We start from the raw sequence: 22,315 nt of genomic DNA on the forward strand, positions 1-22,315 counted from the left end.
GAATAATTAACGTACTTCCTGGCAGTGTTGTTTAATTTAGCATAGCTATGCATAGTATAGCATAGCAAGTGGTTTTGGTCTCAAAGCCGTCTTGATGCGACATTAAATGGCTTTGTGCTATTTAACTCTGTGACAGTACGCTATCTATGCATTCTTTTATGAGTGAGCTTGGTATCATTTCCCTTTTATTTGTTCAGATTTTACCAAGGGGAAAACCGTCTTCAAGCACTGGTTGCCAGGGACCTGCTACACCAACATCACATTCCAACTGGTGTCAGAAGCCACCATCAATAAGAGTGCTGTAGTCCGGCACAGCGGAGTAATCCACCAGCCCACACAGCACAGAACGGGTAGGTTAGACTGTCCCCTCAGGTGCGGAATTAGTCCAAAGTTCAGCTTTCCACCCACTCTGCATAACTGATGGCTTCCTTGCAACTGCTTTGTCAGCTTATTTTCATGCATATGCCATGTTTTAAGTAGTTTTAATGCTTTTTTACATATGTGACAATCATTGTTGATTTTTGAAGTCGAGTAGTATGTCAAAATCCACATCATCGCCTTTTAGTGTCCATGAAATTGGACCTATTTTGTCTTGTCGCTCAGAGATGCAGTGGAGCAGGTGGTCTGAATGGTGTCTTGTAGAGTTTCAAGGCTTTTTTGTATCTCTGCTCATTTTAAAAAATCTCCACAGCCCTATACCATGTCTGTTTCCTCCCACAGTGCCAAACCCTCCCCTCAATGTTTCCCTGAAGATCACTCAACTCGGAGATAGGCCTCAGTTAACGGGGATCCATGACTGGCTACTGAGACGGAGTAGGCGAAATGTCCCCTTAATGGGGAAACAGGAACAGGCAGGGACTCTGGAGGAAGAGGTTGAGTCCACGGAATATCCTGACCCTCGTGGACCCGTGGACCTTGTCCGAAGCCTTAACGGCTCCATGGATGGCTTCTCTGTCAATGGCACAGAGGATGACAATAGCACCCAGCCCTATTGGCCAGACTCCACTACAAGCACCGCCCCCGCAGAGCAGGAAGGGCAGGATTCTGTGAATGCACCATTCTCAGAGTATGAGGACTCCCCTGAGCTGGGGTCTGCCGGGGGCCCGGCCCTGTTTCCGACTTCCACTTCACTCCCTCCCAGAGGGCCCCCCATGCTGCTTGAGCTGCGATGGCTGCCCCCCCGTCCTCCCACTGCATTTGACGGTTTCAAAATTTACATCTATAAAGATGGTGAGTCTACCAAACCTACATGTGCAGGCCCCGGTCTGCAGACCCCTGATGTTTATGAAACAAACTGTAGTTAAGGAAAGGTCTCATAGAACATGCCAACATTTTTGGTAAACACTCTGGTAGAGTGTGCTCTATAATGGATGAGAATATAAGTTAGATAAAAGTTTCTTAGATAATACATAATTGATGCTTTTGTAGAGAACTTCAACTGAAGTGAACATAGTCTAAATGTTTTAACAGGTAACTCCACGGAGATGACCACCATGGATGAAAACACTCATGAATTTTTCACGGAGCTGACGGAGCCGGGCACCTACAGGGTGCTGGTCACCACCCTCAGCTCGTCTGGAGACTGCGACCCCAGAGAGAGCACTAGGGACACTAGTATCACATTCTACCTCAGTGAGCCACTCTCTGTTCCTTTCTTGTGCTTCTTGTTTTGAGTACTGAGGTTTATAAAGGTACTAGATAGGAGTTTTAAGTAGTACTGGATTACGTATCATTTTAAAAGTGACCTAGGAGCAAGCCATGTGGGATGATAGGACTTGTGCCTCGTTTCCACCAGAACCGGACATTTTCCCAATCCGGAACTAGTTCCGTGCATTTCCACCACAAGAAAACTGGCCCTGGGCCAGAAAAAACAGCTCCAACACAGCACCACAAAAAAGCTGGTCTCAGAATTCAGAACCATAATGTCAGCGAAAGTGGGATGGGTTATCGTATCCAAACCTTCCGCATACCTGGAAAATTCAATTCATATCCGATACAGTTTTGTCTAATGGTGCCAGCAGTGAAACAACTTGCCGCTTTTTACCAGAATAACGTTACTTTTTTTTGTTTGTTTGTTTTCTTGTTCTGTGGAAAACGAACAATTGATTCGCTGACCAGATTCAATAATAAATTATAAACATGTTGCAGGTCAAATAAATAAAATATTGTGTTGTTCAGGTGGTGAGGGGATCATGAGGTGGACAGCAAAGTTCAGTTTTTAGCAGTAACGATCCTTAAAAGGACAGCAGTAAAACAGCGAGTGAGAATAAACTCACACATACAGACGGGGAGCCTTTATGGAGACAAAAGTGGATACAGGCAACAAAGACGAGTCGTACTCTGAATACTTTCTTTTTTCGGTTTGGCAGCTTATAAAAACTTAAAATCCGAAATAGATCAAAATAAATCCAAAAAACGGAATACATATGAACCCTTACTTTGCTCTCACGTCTGCCTACATAACTTTTCCATTCCGTTGTTTTTTTAAACCAGTGGAATCACGGGCGGGTTCTCAAAAGGCATCAAGCGAGAACCAACCCAGCACCAGCACCAGCTCTGTGTTGGTGGAAACAAGGCATTGATGTTCATTACTGGTTACTAGCACGTGGTTATGGAGTAACTATGTGTCAGTCTGATTGGCTGGTTGGCTTGTCGCAGGTCACAGCGGCGAGTGGTTTGAGCAGCCTACGGAGCGGCCCCAGGCGGTTAGCGTGCGGCTGCTAAACCCCACCACAGCGGCTGTGTCCTGGTCCCCCAGCACTTCCCACCACAACGGAAGCCTGGTGGCCGTGCTATCACTGACGTGCCTCAAACCTACCATCAGCCAGCGGACAGAGACCACATACTGCGCCGAGGTGGGCCTTTCATTACCGTTAATGTTCCGGAGGCATCCATGAGAGGGTTATATGGTGAAAAGAGTGTGCGCTTCCTAAATTTCCTTTGGGATTAATAAAGTATCTATCTAATCTATCTATGGGATTACACTACAGTCAAGAGGAAATCCCATCAAAGATTTTTCACATTTTATGTCCCAAAAATGATGTGCTAGATTAAGTCTCTCCAAAGTGTCCAGAAGTTTATGAACCATCTCTATAATCATTAATATAGTTTCTATGACGTGTGAGCAAAGTTATTTTATTTATTCATTAAGAAATGTAGGATAATAGCCTTTTAAAGATACGACATGCTCACCTTTGTGTTTAATGACTATATCACTGTGAAAAACACATTATATGTTTATATTTTTATTTCCCTAATATTTATAAGATGTTAATTTAAAAAAAGAAAAGTGGTTTGTTTCTGTAATATGGTCATGAAGGTAAAACCATTAGCTGTCTCCATGGTGTGTTAACGGAAGTACGCTTTTTCGTATGTGCTGGTTTTGCATCTATCTGCCCTCCATAGCTGCTTACCCAGCACAGGGTCACGGTGACCCATTGCATTCTGGGTTTTCATGACAGAAGGGGGCTTCCAGCTGGGAACGGCTAACGTCAGACATTTCTTTTCACCGCCGTCTGACCGCGGGGCTTCGGGGATGTGTAATGTCCTCTGAGGACGCCGGTTTGCCCGATAATCAGGGACCCGAGCAATTGCACGGCAGCGCCGTGGCAAAGATAGATGAGCTGCGAGTGAAATGCCAGCAGGGTGCCTCTCATTTCAGCTATCAGTGTTAAAGCCCGTCCTCTGACGATGATGTCACCCTTGGCTTTTCTGGACACACTGGGCATCCTGCCACTGACCATAGCCTCTGTCAAAGCCCCTCTGTGTTCCACGGCCGATAAATATGTATTTTCTGTATTCATTGCAGAACATTAGGCTTAATTCAATTTAGCCGTGGTGTTCTAGCACGTAAATATCTTACTAACCTCTATAAAACGGTGGGGGACAGATTACTTAAGAGAAGTTAGCGATTAGTGGTTCACTGAGCATGCTGCTGCACTGCTGTTCACAGGAAAACTCTACTAGTGATATCATCACCAATTTGACTCCGGGGGCGCAGTACAGGGTGGTGGTATACCACACAAATGGCCCATTGGCGAGCCCCCCCTCTGACCCCATCATCATTGGAATTGGTGAGTTGCTAACTTCTTCCTTGCTGTTAGTAGGCATGCCCCAAAGTCATCAATGATCCTTTATTTTTATTGTTAAAATAATATTAAAGGACATATCCTAATTATTTACATTTAACATTTGCTGTAGATATGATTGTTTTATAAAATACCAAGTGTTTTAAATTGTATGTAAGACATCCACGTTGCACACATTAATGTTTCAGATTTTCTCCCATAATCCCTTGCACTGTGACCTCAGAGTAACTAGAATTTGATAGGAAGTCAGTGTGAGTCTTCAGCCCCTTAGATCTCGGTGGCGTTACTGAGACTCTGAGGCTTCCGCTGTCTCGTAGAGCCGACGGGAGTACGGGACCTGGTCGTCTATCCGCTCAGTCCCTCTGCGATCATTCTCACCTGGCAGCGGCTGTACAACGTGGCCTTCCGCAAGTACATCCTAGAGACCTTCTTCTTCAACCCTGTCACCCTGACATCTGGGTGGACTACCTACTACGAGGTCGCGGCCACGGCATCACTAACAGCCTCTGTGGTAATGCTCATCATTTACCATCCCCGTGCATCCCAGAATGCAACTGGTCCCCTAGAGTGATTTTTATATGGTATATATCTTATAACCCTTCGGATATGAGCTCTGGATTCTGAACCGGAAGACACTGGAACATCCTGGTAATTGCCTTGGCTGACTTGCTCTAGTAGAATACCTCAGCTGTACGGAATTTGTACATCATTACGCTCATCAGTTTCCCCCAGATAAAAGCGCCAAATGGTTTCCAGTTCCCTGGGCTGGCGTGTCGCTTCTGTTCCCGCCGCGTGTTCATATCGACACAGGATGACTTGTTAAGCCATCTGTTCCATTCGAGGGCGCTCCTTCCGCCCCACTGTGGCTGACAGCCAATAGAGGAGCCCTGGCATTCCCAAGAGGGAGACAGCCAGCCAATGGCAACGCCTGAATTGTGAAAGCTTGACCAGCAAAGCACTCTTATTGCTCAAACAGCTGCTCATTCGACAGTTTGGGATGGACACTTAACCACTTGCTTCATGACTTCTTCCCGGTAGAGGGTGACTGACTTGCTGCCGGCTTGGTACTACAACTTCCGTGTTACCATGGTGACCTGGGGCGAGCCAGCTCTCCGCTGCTGTGATGCCTCTACTGTGAGCTTCATCACAGGTAACTCCACCTGCAGGCCAGATGTAGTTATAATCCCATTCTCTACATGCCCAGAATGCAATGTCCTTACAAAATTTCCCACCTTGTGGGGACGCTACCTGGTCCCACTTGGCCAAATATTATTTTGGGTTACTTACAACTTCTCTCACATCTCTCTGCCAAATAATTATACTCTAACAGCTCTGGTCTGCATTTCAGGTCAAAGTAATATAATAATTACTTCAGAGTAATTACTATATTAAGTAATATAATAGAGTATATTATTAGACCGTTAAAGTTTTGGATGAGCTCATGGTTTTCGCTTTCATGGGTTTTTTGATAATGAGTCTTAGCTGCGGTTAAGCTGTAATCTCTGAAGGCTCTTTAGACTGACTGCTCGTCACGGAGAAGATTGAGAATTTGTCATATTCTGAACCATTCCATTTCCTTTTTTGATTGCCCCCCCTCCCCAAGCTCCTGAGGCCCCCCACATTTCATCGGTGGAGTATTCCAATGGCCTCCTGTATGTGCGTTGGACCTACGGGGACATCTTCACAGACCTGTCACACTCCCGCGTGTTGCACTGGCAGGTGGTGGCTGAAGGCAAGAAGAGCCTCAAGAAGCGTATTTCTGCCGATGTGAGTCCCCCCTCGCCCCCCCTCCATCCCCGGTTTAACGTAGCTGATCATTGATCCCTCGCTTCCAAGGCTCTGCCTGAACTCACGGATGCGGCTCAGCAAATACACGCTTCTCAGAGTCGTCTTATGACGGCTGTGTTGTTAGCAGGGACAACCTGAGAGAGACCACATAGAATTTTCTGGAAGGAAAACCAAAGCATCTGAAATATTTCATGTCAGCAAGCGTGCCTTGATCTGCGCAGCATTTGTTGTCCTTAACATTTTTAATGCTTTTAATTAGAGCTCCATGATCTGTTTATAATTGAACGTTTGCACAATCTCTGTATACAGAAAAGGTTGTTCTCAGGAATCATGCATTGGTGGTTTGAAGGTGATTTGAGGCTTGGTAGTAGAATGAATGACTGGGAATCTCCCTCGCCCCCCCCCCCCCCCCTAACTGAAGGTGACCCGCATGTCCATGAAGGCAGCTCTGGCCATCCCCCCCGGGGACATCTACAACTTGACAGTGAGCGCCTGCACAGAACGCAGCAGGAACACCTCCCGGCCACACATCATCAAACTGGGTCAGTGTATGTATGCATTCATACACTCACATATACACATGCCCACTCAAGCTCAGACAGATCTTCTCACCTTAATAACACACATGGAGGCATTCACACATTGATATTTGCACACACACTAATCCTGACATATTCAGACTCATTCACACAGAGTCTTTCACATACACACACATCCATCCATTTTAACATTAGATTGCACTCAGGGGGTCTAAGTTAGGACAGCATGAATTCACTACGCTTTGTCACTTGGAACGTGCGTGGTATTGGCTCAATTGCTAAGAGACATAAAATCTTAGAATATCTAACAACATTACAGGCAGACATTGTCCTACTGCAGGAAACTCACTTAGCCAAAACAGGACAGTGTACATTAAATTCACCAGAATTTCCACACGTATACTTAGCTAGTTATAATTCAAAACAGAGAGGAGTAGCAATTTTAATCAACAAAAGAATATGTTTCAACTGTAAAGACACTATCGCAGACCCAGAAGGTAGATTCATAATTATTAAAATTTCAGCATATAACAAAGAGATATGTATTGCCAATATATACGGTCCAAATAGTGATGACTCCTCCTTCTTCCACCACCTTTTTGCTGAAATATCATCGCACTCAGACACAGAACTTATACTGGGAGGGGACTTCAACTTAGTACTTAACCCAGAATCTGACAGACGTAGTACAGCAGCTAGTTACCGTACTTGCCAATCATCTGAAACAGTAAAACAATATATGAATGATTTCGGCCTATGCGATGTCTGGCGTACTTTTCACACCACGCTCAGAGAATACACGTTTTTCTCACCAGTCCATCATTCTTACTCCCGGATAGACTTTTTTCTTACGAGCAATACAGTTATGAAAAATATATCTGACACACAAATTCACCCTATAACAATCAGTGACCACGCACCTGTCACTATGACGGTCACTGTAAAAGTTAGTGCACCACCTTTTAAACGGTGGAGACTGAATACATCATTACTAACGGACTCAGAGTTTCTAGAAGTTATTAAAAAAGATTGGACAACATTTATTGAAACAAATGACCTGCCAGGTATCTCTGCGTGCATTCTCTGGGAGACAGCAAAGGCTGTAATACGAGGCAGAATAATTTCATATTCAGTACATAAAAAAAAGAAAGAAAAAGCACTCGAAACTGAACTAGAACAGAAAATTAAAACTTTGGAATCAGCACATGTTGCCTCCCAAGAAAAACACCTTCTCAATGACCTGAGAAAAAATAGAATTAAATTGCAAGAATTAAGAGACAAAAAAACTCAGTTTTACATACAGAGATTACGCTTGGACAATTTTGAACATAGTAATAAATCAAGTAAATTTTTAGCAAACCAACTAAAACAGAATAAGGAGAAGGCAGCAATCTCTTCAGTTACAGACCCCAATGGGAAGGCAACTCATAGCCTAGGAGAGATAAATAGGATATTTAGGGACTTCTATAAAAAATTATACTCACCTGATATTAATCCAACCAATTCTGAAATAGAAGAGTTCTTAAATAACATCGACCTACCAATATTAAATAATGAACAAATAACGGCATTAGAGTTACCTCTCTCAATAGTGGAACTTCATGATGCACTACAATGTATGCCTAATGGGAAAGCCCCAGGTCCAGATGGATTTCCAGCAGAATTCTACAAAACATTTTGGCCTCTGCTAGCACCACTCTTCCATAGAATGGTTATAGAAATTAAAGAAACTGGCAGCATCCCTCCAAATATGAATTGTGCAGACATTAACCTGCTCCTCAAACCTGACAAAGATCCTGCTCTCCCCTCTAGCTACCGACCAATATCACTTATAAATGCGGACCTTAAAATCATCAGCAAGGCACTGGCTAGTAGAATTGAAAAAGTGACACCTTATATAATACATCCAGATCAAACGGGTTTCATTAAAGGCAGACAGTCCACTAACAACATGAGGAGACTAATTGCCGTAATAGACTACTGCAACATTCAAAATAAGGAAGCCATAATCATGTCATTGGACGCAGAAAAGGCTTTTGACAGGGTCAACTGGAAATTTCTAATGGCAACCTTACTAAAATTTGGATTTCGTGAGAACTTCGTAACCTGGATTAAAATTTTATACAGTTCACCTAAAGCCTGTGTAAAAACGAATGATCAAATCTCCCCAAGCTTCACTCTCAGAAGGGGCACTAGGCAAGGTTGTCCACTTTCTCCATCACTATTTTCTATATTTATTGAACCATTGGCAGCAGCAATTCGGAATAATAATAATATCAAAGGTATTCAAACAGCAAGTATAACCCATAAAATTAGTCTTTATGCAGATGATGTATTACTTTTTCTTCAAAATACACAGGGTTCCCTCACGGAGACGATAAGACTTATAGATAAATTCTCCTCCATATCAGATTACTCTATTAATTGGAACAAGTCGACTACTCTTCCAATATCTTGTGACTTCCAGTCCAATCCAACTATCCCACTTCAATCTGGGAACATTAGATATCTGGGTATTAACATTTCTGCCAAGCTGTCAGATCTGACGCGATTAAATTATAGTCCGCTGCTTAAAAAGATAGAAGATGACCTTGCACGGTGGAACAATCTACCCACATCACTTCTGGGAAGAGTAGCTACAATCAAAATGATGATCCTACCAAAAATTAACTACATGTTCTCAATGGTTCCGAGTCAACCTCCGCGGACTTGGTTTAAATCATTGGACTCCTTAGTTTCAAAATATCTATGGAAATCCAAACCACCACGAATAAGTTTAAAAACTTTACAGAAATCCAAAAACTGTGGGGGTTTGGAGCTTCCCAATTTCTACAACTACTTTCTTGCCAATAGATTGATATATGTCCTAAAATGGACTACGCAAAATAACTTAGACCTTAACTGGTTGGATATTGAGCAAACTTTCTGTAATGATATTCGAGTCGAGGACCTGCCATTTATCAGTCATATACTTAAACGACATTGCTGTTTTAAGAGCATCAACATCAGCACATCGCTGACAGCCTGGTGGGAATTTCTTAGAATAAACCAAACTTCAGTGGTCCCATGCAAACTGACACCCATCTGGAACAACCCTGACATCCTGTTAAATAAAAAAGTGATAAACTTCCTGGCTTGGCATAATAAAGGAATCAAGCGCCTCGAACATATAATCCAAGACAATCGCATGATATCATTTGACAAAATTACAGAAACTTATAACATTGAGAAAAACAAATACTTAGAATATCTTCAACTTAAATCAATAATACACAATAGATGGTGCCGTAAGCAATTAGATCTGGAGCTTTCACCTAAAATAGCAAACTTCTTAATAACTCCAACTAAAAAACTACTGTCTAGGATTTACGTGCATCTAGCAGAATCTGATACAACGCTCTCACTCCCTACCCACAAATGGGAAAGGGATTTACTTATCAATCAAGACACTAACTTCTGGAGGCAAATTTGCTTGAATACCTTTCGAATGAATCGGAACTCCAACCTGCAGCTTTTACAATACAAAATTTTACACAGAACACACTACACAGGGCAGAGGATGTTCCAGATGGGTATCAGAGATACTGACATATGCCTAACTTGTAAGACGGATGCACCAGATAATTACCTGCATGCTTTCTGGTATTGCACACCGGTCAACGAATTCTGGCAAAGGATTTGTGAAGACTTATCGACACACCTAGGGCATCCCATCCCACCCTCCCCCTCACTCTGCCTGCTTGGGGACCTCACTGACACTAATATGGACATGAATAAATCTTGCATGCTTCTCACAGTACTAACCATTGCTAAGAAAACAATCCTTCTGAACTGGAAGTCAAAAGAGAATTTAAACATAAATCTGTTCAAAAATCTACTCTGGGATTATGTTTCCATGGAGAGGATGTCTGCCTGTAAGAAAAATCAATTGATCGATTTTGAAGACAGTTGGACTCCAATAATGAATTTTTTAACGTAATGTCGTCAGGGGTGGTGGGGCCTTGCCGTCACCGTCCCGGGTTGGGGGCTGGGGGTGGGGGGGCTGGGTTGTTGGGGTCCTCTGGTGTTTCTCTTGGCTGAGGGCGCGTGGTCAGTGTCTCTGGGTGGCCGCTGGCCTGGCCTGGTGGGGGCGGTGCGGGGGGTGGGGGGGTTCTGCCCCCGCGGGGTGGGTGGCGCGCTGGGGGGGGATCGGGGGGTGGGGCCTCTGGGTTCCGCCTGGGCCGCTGCGCTGGGGTGCGTGGGTTTGGGGGCGTGGGCTCTATCTGCTGGGGCCGCTGCTCCGGCTCCCGGGCGGGTGGTCGCCCGCATGCTGGGGGGCCTGGTCTGCCCGGGCCCGTTGCCTGGTGGGGACGGGTCGTTGTCTGCCGTTGGCGATTCCGGCGCGGGGCCCTCGGGCGCTGTGGGGTGGTTTGGGGGGGGCGGTGGGGGGAGCCTCTGCCTCGCCTGGGGGGGGGCCTGGGGTGGCCGGGGGGCGGGGGTCACCCCGCCTGGCTGGTCCGGCTCCCCGTTTGCCGGGGGGGTCTGGGGTTGTCCCGTCCTTGGCCGCTAGCTGGGGTCTCATCGGGCGTGGTGGGGTGGGTCTCTCCCGGTCTGCGCCTGGGGGGGGGGGGGCGTTCCCTGCTGCTGGGCTGCCTGTGCCGCCCCTGAACACCTCGGTTGGCCGTCCCTGCCGGCTGTGCGGGGTCAGGGATGGGGACTAATCGGGGCCAGTCGGGGATCTGGCCCCGGTGCCGGGGGGGGCCCACTCCTGGCACGCCCTTATTGCTCCCCTGGGTCCAACACCACATTTCACACAACACTAGGGCCTTGAGGGGCGGTGGGGAGGTGCGCCGAGACACTGCCCCTCAATTTTTACTTACATGTTAGACACCACATGACACTAGGGCTGAGGAGGTGGGTTGAGGCAGGTGGGGCTCTGCCGTCTGCCAGCGGTGGGGTGCCCATGCCTCAACTGCTCGCCCACTTTTTGCACCTTAGTCATATACGCAGTCCATATTACATTAGGGCCTTGGGGGTGCGGGGAGGGGGATGGGGGACTCTGCCATCTGCCAGTGGTGGGGCCCTCATACCCGAACTGCACCCACTAATTTTAATGCATAGTAGACATAAACACACAACTCTCTCACACATGTACATGCACACTTCACACCAACATGGGTCAGGGAGGGGATGGGGGCTGAGGGGCCCCCCCTAACTCTCTGTCTCTGGCCCTGTGCTGGTGGGGTGGCCCGCCGGGGGGAAGACCCATCATGGGGGGGTTCGGGTGGCCCTGGCGGGTATGGGCGGCCTCCTCTCTTGGGCCGCGGGCCGGGTGGTGCTTGGCTCTGCTGCGCCGTGGTGGGGCCCTGGCGGGCGGTCCGGGGAATCTTGGGACGCTCTGGGCCCTGCTAGGCGGATTGGGGGGTTCGGTCTGGGCTGGGCGGGGTGTCTGCCGCTCCCCGGTCGCCGCGGGTCCGCTCCCGGGTGGGGGGGGGGCTCTTTGTATGGGCCCCCCTTGGATCATCCTGCAGTGTTGGGGGGGAGGCGTGCCGGGTCGCTGCGGTGGGCGGCGGCCCGTCCTGCCGGGGAACGGGCTGGGGGGGCTGGGGCTCCCCCGGTGTGTGGGGGGCCGTCCGCCGGGGGGTGGGGGGGGTGGTCCCGGTGGGTGGGGCCCTTCGGCCCTGGACCCGCCTGCCCCGGTGGGTTGGTTGCGGGTGGGGCTGGGGGGCTCGCCGCCCGTCCTCCCTCTGCGGGCCTCCCTGTGCGGGGGTTGGCGCCCCCTTAGTCCCTCGCGGGCTCCCTCTCGGGTTGGGCGGGTGGTTGTCTCTGGGATGCGTGGCTGTGGGCCCTTGTGCCGGGGGGGCAGTAGGGTGGCTTCGGTTGCCTGGTTCTCCTGCCTTCGCCTTGGGCCTGGGGGGGGGGGGGGTGCTGCCGCCTCCCCTGACGGCATTAAATGCCAGCACATCCAATGACAAATCAGGTCACACCTACACTTGCACATGCATACAAGACTGGTTGAGCGATCGATATCATTATTATTATTACTTTTTAGGGTATGTTATAGATTTAGGAATTGAAATATACATATATAACGGTACGATTACGTGTGTGTATGCTACATATATATAATACCGATTTGTATTAATTATTATTAGTATCACTGATGTTGTTATAATTCTTGTTGTTTGATGAGTGTTATGTTTCTTATGGTTGTTTGTATTCTGTATTCCCCTATACTTCATCTTTTTTCCATCCCGCCTACATTATTAGTGTTATTATTTCTGTATACCTTTTTTTTTTTTTTTTTCTTTTCTCTCTCCCCCTCTCCCCATGGTGATTGATGTCTGTTATTGTTACGCTGTTGTTTTTGTACCCCCCCTGTTTTTCTCCTTTTCCACGGTACTGGTGAGTTCGGAGCGGCCACAATCTTTACTCTTGAATGTAATGTAAAATAAAGTTGTCCTCCGAAGAGGGGGGGTGGTGGTGGGCAATAAAAAAAAAAAAAAAAAAAACTGGGTCAGTGTGGGCGTCCTGGGGAGGGCACAGGGCTGTTAAATCTGGCTGTGTGACGAGTGGAGCGCCGGGCTGCCCTTTGGTGCCCGCGGTGCTAGCTGTGTATTTCTCTAAGAAAAACAGAGCAGTGTCCGAGTCAAACAGGAGAGCTGTCTATCACTGTGTATAACAGGCTCATAAAAAATTTTAACTCCCTCCAAAATTTTTTTGCTACCAATTTTGTCCCCCCGAATCTACTGAGCGAGCAACTTTAATAAATGTTACAATTCTGCATGCCAAGGGCAAGGTGGTAAAATGTATTATTTATTGAGTTGTTTTATTTCATTTTTGATTTGTTTTGACAGGGCCTGCCCCCCCCAGGTCTGTCCACGCAGTGAACAGCACCCACACTTCTGTGACCCTCATCTGGGTTGAGGAGGGCGTGGTGGATTACTACCAGGTCCACTGCAGGCCAGCTGCTCCAGGAAAAGATCTTAAAGTGAGATTGATTTTCTCCCTAATGGCTTCACATTGAGTACCATTATCCATAGTGTTGTTTTGGATAAACCTGGGTAGTGATACTTTGCTGGCTTCGTCGCTGCTGCGCGTTGGTAGCCCTATCTGCAATATCAGAGTTGGGCTGCAGAAATCGATTATCTTGATACTTGACTCAGTTAATCGATTTATTGGGCTAAAACACAGGTTTTAAAGGAACATGCAAATGCTTCATTTAAAAGCCATCAAGTCACAGTTCTAATCAGAACTGCACACAGTGCAGAGATCCTCTGTTTAAAGTGGCAGAATGGCATAGAAACAAAGATCAAAGCTTGATCAAACTTGAACACATTTTAGAGAAACACACAAGTGACAAACACATATTTTTATTACCGATTTCTACCGACGTTATCGATTAGTTGTTGCAGCCTTATTTCAAAAGGGACAATGATTCTGGTTTTTTAAATTTAGTTTTAAAAAACAAAGTGTCATTTTTGTGGCAGGAGCGGCACGTTGTTTTTCATGTCTGGACTTTTGATTGAAAATCTTGGTCAGCCTTGCTTTTGAGATAATACCCTGTCTCAGTTTATCTGGTCTGGAGAACCTGTTGTTTGCTGGGGAGCAAATGTCTGACAACTAATCATTATCACGTGGTCCATCAGGGGATTGATTGCTGTTTACCGGCAGCTACAAATGGCTAATTAAACTTTCAAACTGGATTTACTGGGGCTGCTGTTGCAGACTAAGAAATAGAAGTAGATGTTTGCACTGACACACACGCACTGGATAAAGGATATATGAGAAGTTATATTTTCTAATTTGCCATAAGATGTGATTTTATATCAAAAACCGAGTTTCCTGCCCTACCCACACCAACCTTTATTGATTGCATTTGTTGCCTCAGAATCTATCAAAAGGTTTGTGCCAAAGGGACACTAAATGAAACTCTGGCAGCCCATCTATTGGTTATTGTTTGGGGACTGTTGTCTCTAATTGTCGCCTGGATGCAACAATAAAACAAGAGCACCCAAGCAGCTGTGAAAAACAGATTTGATGTTTTTACTTTTAGCAGCATTTAAAATCCGGTTCACCCCAGGGACAAGCAGGACAGTCAGTCATTATCGTCCGGGGTGATTTTAGCATGTGATTGTGCTTCTTGAGGTATTAAGTGGCTGTCATGTGAACGATATACCCTCTGTGTGTACATAAACTAATCCGAAAGCTGTTTGCAGCGAATAGTATTGAATATTTCTGTCAGAGTGAAGTTTTAATGAAGATGGGTATGTTAGGTCATCTTTAAAATCCAGTGGAAATTAAATGACGAGAATCAGGCACATTCTGACATGCTGCTGTAGTTTTGAGATGCATAATAATCTTGCCACGGCCCACCTGCAGGCGAGGGAACCGCAGATGGTCCACTCTCACATCGCCACTATGTCCGGCCTGCAGCCTGCCACTGCCTACAACTGCAGCGTGACCAGCTACAGTTACAGCACCCCTAGCGAGCCCACCTACATTGGCGTGTCTACCACAGGTAGGTCGGATGCAGAGCTGGACTTGCGCGTATGTCCACCTCGGGCTGCTTTCTGCTTGCCGGGTCACCGATGTGGAGCTCAGCTCCACACTGTTTCTGTAGGAGTGTCCAGTCCTAATAGACATCCATCCAATAAATGTGCAAGGTCACAATAGGGTCTCTTTTTGGGGAGGTGTGGGTCAGAGGGTTAGGATGGTTCGCCTGTGATTGAAAGGTTGCTCGTTCAAATCCCAGGGCCGGCAGAGTGATCTCACCATTGGGCCCCTGGGGCTCTTACCCCTCAGTTACTCCAGGAATCTTCTGACCCTGCCTTCTCAATTATGCATTGCTTTGGATATAAGTGTCTGCTACATCAGTGCTTCCCAGTCCAGTGCTCTAGCACCCACAGACAGTCCATGTTTTTGCTCCATCCCAGTAGGAGCAAAAATGTGGACTCTCTGGCAGGGAGCTCAGAGGGAGCAAAAATGTGGACTGTCTGGCAGTGAGCTAGATGGGAGCAAAAATGTGGGCCAGTTATGGGCCCCCGAGGACCGGATTGGAAAACACCGTGCTAAATAATAGTAATGTCTTGTTTCTCATGAAGTTTACACTTACTTTTACATGGGATCAGGGCCCCTGATGACAGTGATCAGGCATGGCTTAGCTGGTGACGGTGCTTGTTTGTGTTTCGTGTGGCTGCAGTGCGGGAGATGAACCCCAGTGTGGCGGCCATCTCTGCCCTGGCCGTCCTGAGTGTCCTCCTTCTCAGTCTGCTGGGCCTCATCTTCCTCGTGCTCCGAAAGAAGCACCTTCAGATGGCCAGGTAACGGCCGGTGATCCTCTCCATTACTGGCATATAGACATACAAGAAGTCCTGTCTACAGTGCATTACAAGGTCATTAATCTCAAGTCGCCTGGCATTTTAAAAGCAGGTCTTAACAAGCTCCTAAGGAGTATAATGAGCCGGATAAAGGCCATTACATTTAACACAACACTGCGATGGGTGCGTAAACAAAGGGATAAATTAACTAACAAGCAATGAATAAAATGTAAAGCAAACTATACACAGCTCTGGAAAAAATGGAGACCATAGCAACGTTTTTAGTTTCACTCATTTCTTAATTTATGCCCCTGTGTAAAATATACATTTTTTTTTTTTTGCTGCAGCCTGGCTCTTACCTGCTTCTCATTTAGGAAGAGCTTCTTCCTTGCTTTATGGGTCTTCAGTCCTGCTTCTAGAAGCCAGGTTATGAATTGTCCTAGCAGAGCACTTCACACCACTTAATGTTTCCCATTCTTCTTGAAGGTCACTTGAGGTCATCCTCTCATTGTTGAGGCACTGCCTGATAAGTTGACGGTCATCTCTGCCATTAGAAAGTCATTTCCACCCTCTTCCTGGCTGGTTTTTGCTCATTCCCAGTGTCTCCTGCTTCATCTCGTTCTTGTGTACTGCTGTCTTAGGAACTTTGAGCCTGGAAGCAACCTGCCTCTCAGTGTAGCCTTCAGCCAGCAGAACCAGGATTAAACCAGGATATCAAAATGTAGATTTTTTTTAAATAACGGTTAAATAGAAGTATAAATCTTCTTACATTAAACATCTGTATTATCCATGGCCTGCAATTACTATTAGTATTAATGAGCTATAGATTAAGTAAAATTTAATTATTTATTAAATCATCCTTCTTCAAGATTAGCTGATTACATTAAAAAGCTGCGAGTGAGGTGTGAACCGATATCACTGCATATTTTGCATTAGTATCTTGTCGGTAAATGTGAAGCTTCGGAACCAGTTCACATGTAGAGTGTTTTTATCTGCCCCTGTAACTGAAGGGAATGTGGTGCCGGAACCTTCGTCAACTTCGCATCATTCGAGCGGGATGGGAAGCTTCCGTACAACTGGTAGGAACCTGCTGGTCACTTTTAAGCTGCTGGTCAGGTTTTTCATTTGTTTTTTAGATGATGACATTGTCCTGTTTTGGTTAAATTTAGCCTGACAGTTTGAACTATTTCTCACATTGGTTTATTTTATGACGTAGAGTTTATTTAGTGCTCCAGGTGTAATTTTATGTATTTTAAAAGTTGTATTTAACTGAAAACCCACTTGAGATTGCAAATGTGAATCAGTAGGACTTGAGAGCTGAAAAGTAATTTTCAAGATTCTTATAGGTTGAGAGTTTAAAATGCAGTCCTGAATTCTAAATTTCTGTTCTTTACAATTGTTCACTCTGTATGTATCATCCAACTTCGAAATAACCTAATACGTTACGAAGTCCTTCAGCAGCAAATCTTAATTTAAACCCGCTTCACTTAAATTTATCATGAAGGCCAAGTTCTCACAGTACAAGAGCATAGATAATTGGGTTTAATATAGCCTTTGGGATACTTATCATAAGAAGAGTATGCTATTATTTTCCTAGACTGTAAATATCTGAAATATGTCCATAAGCTACAATTTTATATGGTCTATAGGAAGATAAGTACCCTAATCACCATTTTATGTAGAGTGTATGAAAAACGTTAATAGTGAGCTCATATGATGTAGTGTATTGCTGTAATTAATTTTCAGATGTTTATCAGCTTGAAAGGCACATTAATGCCTGAATTATAACTGCATTACTTCATGTTGGTTTTCTTTTTGCTTTTAAAATAGTCTTTAACGTTAACTTTGACGACAATAAATGTTGTTCAGAATAATTTAACTGCGACATTTTTATTTATTTATCCGTCATCTGCCATTTCTCACAGAAGGCCAGCGCTTGTGTTACCGACATGATTTAATTAACTCAAAGTCATTTTGCTGTATGTCGCCTCTCATCAGCGGGACCGCTTCGCATGGGGTGTATTAATTAAAAGGCTCCAGCGTTTTTCCCGAGCATTAAGCCATTACGAGCGAGAAGTGGTTTATACTCCGCAGTTAAATCACGCCGCTCGGCTGAGCTAACCCGTTTATTGCCGGCAAAGCTAAGCACAAACTCATTAGTGCTAGTCAACTGAGAAAGTAAACGGGAAAATGCGTTTTGCGGTGTGAATACTGTCATGCGTGTTCAGCCATTTTGGTTCAACACCGTTTAATGTTAAGGGATGAAAAGCCGAAACCGGACCGCCGCCGGCTCTCTGGGAGCGAGCGGCCGCTGATGGGACTGTATCCCCGGGCAGCGTCTGCCTCACTAACCGAGTGCCGTGTTGTGTTGTTCCTGCCTGTTCCCCCATGTCTGTCCCTGCCTGTCCAGGCGAAGGAGTCTCTTTGCCTTCCTAACACTCCTGCCGTCCTGCCTGTGGACTGATTACCTTTTGGCTTTTTATATTAATCCTTGGTAAGTAAGTGAGACGACTGCTGCATCGTGGGGGCTCATTTTTACCTTGATACCTTTGCCGTTATTTGCCTTATTGGCAAATTTATACGTACCAGTTAGCATGGCTAGCTGTGTTATTTGTTAGGGTTGGGCACCTCGTTGAGGGATGTTACCACAGGCCCCTCCTGGTACTCGAACTGGCAGCAGAGTCCATGTCTGTAACAGCTGCATTAGCGGCCTGGGCGCGAAGCAGCAGCCAACAGCACTCTAAAGGCCGGGCGGCCATGTTGGAAAAAGTCACGTGACACAACACACGTGTTTGGAGAGAAACATGTGACATACAGTGGAGTCTGAGTCAAATCTGCATGTTATGTACATTTAATACACTTACTGTGCATGTCAAGGGCATTTCATATCCTGTGTTACACATTATATTGTGGTTGTGTTTGTAGGTCATACAGTTCTTGGTGCCAGTCGCCGATCCATAACTGTCCATTTAAGCCTGATTGACTCCATGCGTGTGACATGCATGTAATAATCATAATCAGACACTTCTGAACAACCTGTCTGGGCAATTCCAGTTAATTTTATTCCACAGACTACCTGATGGGTATGTAAACACAACTGAATGCATCTTTGGATTCTACATGAATATAGATTTAAGTTTGACCAGTTAACCAGTTGACCACTAAGGTCAAAATATTATGGGTTGGCGCTACATCACTGTGCCTTGCTATGTTTTATGTAGAATGTTTTCAGTAAATGTTATCTTTTTTTAGGGGCAAGACTGCCTTAAAGAAAAGGAAGCTAACAAGGTAAACGCGCAAGATTAACTGCATATGTGCGGTTTATTGATATTCACAACACCGTTTATGAGAGCTGTGTGCAGTCAAAGCTGTCCATCCATGTTAAACAAACAACTATTACGCGTACAACATCCAGATGAATCACAGTACTGGCAAACAAGAAACCAGGCGTTTATTCCTGAACAAATAATGCATGATGAGGTAAGCGGTAAAGCCAAGTAGCATTGATCAGAAAGCGCTTTATATTGCCCTGAATAGGACTAAAGGATGTCACAGGTATAATCTAAAACTGTTCTCCTAAATAGTGAATATTACAGGGATCTGAAGAGTGCCATTTACTGATACGGTCTTCATAAATTTACCTGTATTTAAATCCACTTGCTGATTGAGTTTTTTGATTGGTTTGTGTTGGAGGTGGGGTCTTAGAGTAAGACCACCGATAGGATGTTGAAGGTTTTACCCCTAATCCCCCAGTTAGTATATAAGCGGGAGTGCAGTGCCCCAGTACAATAAATCAAGCTCATCTGATCATTGAGGCATCTCAGCTCCTTGCTTTTGCTGCAGATTACGCGGAAAGGGTTAAACGGCAGCCTGCATAATCCAAAAGCCCTACAGTGAACCGTGAATAAACCCCAGCCTGTTTGTCACACTCGGGGAAAATGTTTGAGAATCTGCACCATTACCCTGATCTGGAGCTGGCCTGTGTGAATGCAGCTGTTCAGTGATGGTTATTCTGTGCATGAAGACAGGATTGAGCAAGGCCAGGCCTCTGCTTGGGGCTACTGAGAAGTTAAAGATTAATTTGCCCATCTGTAGATCAAAACCAGCAATCAAACAGTATTTCTCCCATTCTGAATGGAAAGGTGGAAACTTTTCTGTAATGTACTGCAGGCATGATTCAGTCTTTGTTAATATTCTGAACTTACGACACTGATCAAGTGAAGTCACTTTAAAAGCGTTATTCGTTTTTGCGCAGTAGTTTTGCTGCAGATTGTCTGCAGTCAGATGTGATTTAGCACGGTCGATTTTGAATAATCCTCGGCAAATGAAGTCACATGAAGAATAACACAAGCCTGCATGCCGAACACCTAATAGCCATAAAGTCCATCTTCAAGACGAAGTAAATGAAATCCCCTGCTATAGTGACCAAAGATACTGCTAATACTGACAGAACGTTGCTGCTCCATCTGATAATGCCTTGTCATAGAGATCTCAGGACGTGTTTAATCTCTCTGCAGCCCTGTCCAGCTGGATGATTTCGAAGACTACCTCAAGGACATGAGCAAAGACTCGGCTTACAAATTTTCTCTGCAGTTTGAGGTGAGAGGTGCCACCATTTGCTGGCAGGGACAGTTAGCATCAGTGTGGTGCATTGTGTGCTTTCAGTGGAACTAAATGAAATTAGGCACTGCCTAAAACAGTTAAATAAATTACTGTTTTGTTTGTAAGATGGCATTTTGCTGTCTGTTCAAAGATGAATAATGCCCACCACAAAACTGCTTCTGTGCTCCCAATACAGGAGCTGAAGACGGTGGGTCTGGACTTATCCCATGATGCAGCTGATCTCCCCGTCAACAGAGCAAAGAACCGCTACACCAACATCCTTCCTTGTGGGTTACAATGCTGCTCACTGTAGCATTTAACTTTCCTAGTAGACTTTTGTGGGTTGGTGCTCATGCACCTTTCCAACTGACCATCGGTGACCTCCCCGCAGATGATTTCAGCCGCGTGAAGCTGATCTCCATGCACAACGATGAAGGAGCCGACTACGTCAATGCCAATTACATTCCTGTGAGTGTCATTCGTTCTTACCCTATATGAAGGAGATTCAGCCCCTATGATCAAGTCCAAAGACCAGCAGTGGACTGTCTGCAGTGTCCATGATGACTGTTACTCTACCCGATCTGTTAAAGGGGCTTATGACTGCCTAATTCTCATGGAGAAGCATATAGCCACTCCTCATTTAGCTACCAAATTCCATTCCAACAGCCTGGTTGTCAAGCGAAATGGTCACTAAATGAAAATCACGGTAGCCTAGGCGTGACCATGCGTGACTGTGCTTACGACTTTACTTCAGCCTTCGATACTCGACTTCCTTTATCCTTCGTGAAGTGGTCATTTTTAATATTTTATACATTCTGCTTCTGAAGTCTCTCTCACTCCGGCATGCATTTGGTGTCAGACGTTGGTCGTAAATGTGCGCATTGGTCGGAAAATGAAGTTTTTATTACCGTCATATTTACGAATGGTCGCTAAGCGAGGTAGTCGCTAAATGGAAAGCGGTTGTAATTCGCGTAATTTTCCCATCTGCAGGGCTACAAGTTGGCACGGGAGTACATCGCCACACAAGGCCCCCTTCCCGAAACCCGCAATGACTTCTGGACGATGGTGCTGCAGCAGAAGTCGCGAGTAGTCGTCATGCTGACGCAGTGCAGCGAGCGCCGTAGGGTGGGCAACGCCAGTGCCTGCTCTTTAGCCCAGATGTGCTCGTCCGCGGAACAGATTTTAAAGGCTCACTTCCATTTAACTTTTTGGGCTCACTGTACTGGGGTCGAATTTTTATTATTTTTTTTTTTAATTCTTTCTTTCATATGCTGGATAATTCAATCCAAACTATTGTCAGTAGGCCTACTTCAAATATTTATATAGTTTTAAAGCTTTATAAGTATAAAAGTACTGCGTTTCAGTAGATAAAACATTGCCTTTATATTGCTCTGATGGCATGGCAAACGGGTAAATGGGATGCACGAAAGGTAAATCACAGACCGAAAAAAATACATTGATTTTGAATTTGGTCACTAGCTAGGCAATGTAAACTCCACTATACTCAACCCAAGTGATGCCCCTAGACTCATTCCTGATTCACTTGAATACCCTATGGAAATACCCCAAACGGGTCAATTAACTGACAGTTATGTCACATGACCACAGGTGAAGTGTGACCACTATTGGCCCTTCACGGATGAGCCGGTGGCCTACGGGGAGATCACGGTGGAGATGCTGTCTGAGAAGGAGGCCCCAGAATGGACCATGAGGAACTTCAGACTGAGCTACGTATGTCACCTTCTCGTCACCAGCCGCGCTTGCTTCCTCTGAGTCTATATTTCAGTCACGTAATTGGGGGGACAGTCTGTCCCAAAAGCTATCAAAATGGTAATACGGCCGTGTTTACGTCCTTTCAACGGCAGCAGCCTCATGGGCATCCGCAGAAGCCCAGGTATTTAAAAAATGGGTGCCAGCGGTCCCTCAGTGGCTTGTTTCCATAGCAACCACCGCTGAGAGCCCCAGCACCTTTTTCCTCCTGATACATGCAAACTAATGT

The 22,315-nt window shown here is 45.5% G+C and overlaps 1 protein-coding gene across 3 annotated transcripts in view; it reads left to right on the plus strand.

The window, feature by feature from the left end:
- The window catches only part of LOC111845688 (receptor-type tyrosine-protein phosphatase O-like), a 45,138-nt gene that overhangs the window by 19,889 nt on the left and 2,934 nt on the right, over positions 1-22,315 (plus strand). For 2 of the 3 annotated variants that reach the window (XM_072710205.1, XM_072710207.1), the window contains 20 exons: positions 198-350; positions 721-1,230; positions 1,471-1,632; positions 2,659-2,855; positions 3,953-4,073; positions 4,406-4,599; positions 5,127-5,238; positions 5,692-5,855; positions 6,298-6,418; positions 13,252-13,385; positions 14,777-14,915; positions 15,597-15,717; positions 16,725-16,793; positions 18,125-18,208; positions 18,967-19,002; positions 20,232-20,313; positions 20,513-20,603; positions 20,708-20,784; positions 21,307-21,441; positions 21,925-22,047. In XM_072710205.1, the coding sequence (XP_072566306.1) occupies positions 198-350; positions 721-1,230; positions 1,471-1,632; positions 2,659-2,855; positions 3,953-4,073; positions 4,406-4,599; positions 5,127-5,238; positions 5,692-5,855; positions 6,298-6,418; positions 13,252-13,385; positions 14,777-14,915; positions 15,597-15,717; positions 16,725-16,793; positions 18,125-18,208; positions 18,967-19,002; positions 20,232-20,313; positions 20,513-20,603; positions 20,708-20,784; positions 21,307-21,441; positions 21,925-22,047 (2,825 nt within the window). The remainder of the gene's footprint in view (positions 1-197; positions 351-720; positions 1,231-1,470; positions 1,633-2,658; positions 2,856-3,952; positions 4,074-4,405; positions 4,600-5,126; positions 5,239-5,691; positions 5,856-6,297; positions 6,419-13,251; positions 13,386-14,776; positions 14,916-15,596; positions 15,718-16,724; positions 16,794-18,124; positions 18,209-18,966; positions 19,003-20,231; positions 20,314-20,512; positions 20,604-20,707; positions 20,785-21,306; positions 21,442-21,924; positions 22,048-22,315) is intronic. The other variant, XM_072710206.1, reaches the window with a different exon arrangement.

This window comes from Paramormyrops kingsleyae, chromosome 3 (assembly GCF_048594095.1).
Source record: "Paramormyrops kingsleyae isolate MSU_618 chromosome 3, PKINGS_0.4, whole genome shotgun sequence".
Lineage (NCBI taxonomy): Eukaryota > Metazoa > Chordata > Actinopteri > Osteoglossiformes > Mormyridae > Paramormyrops > Paramormyrops kingsleyae.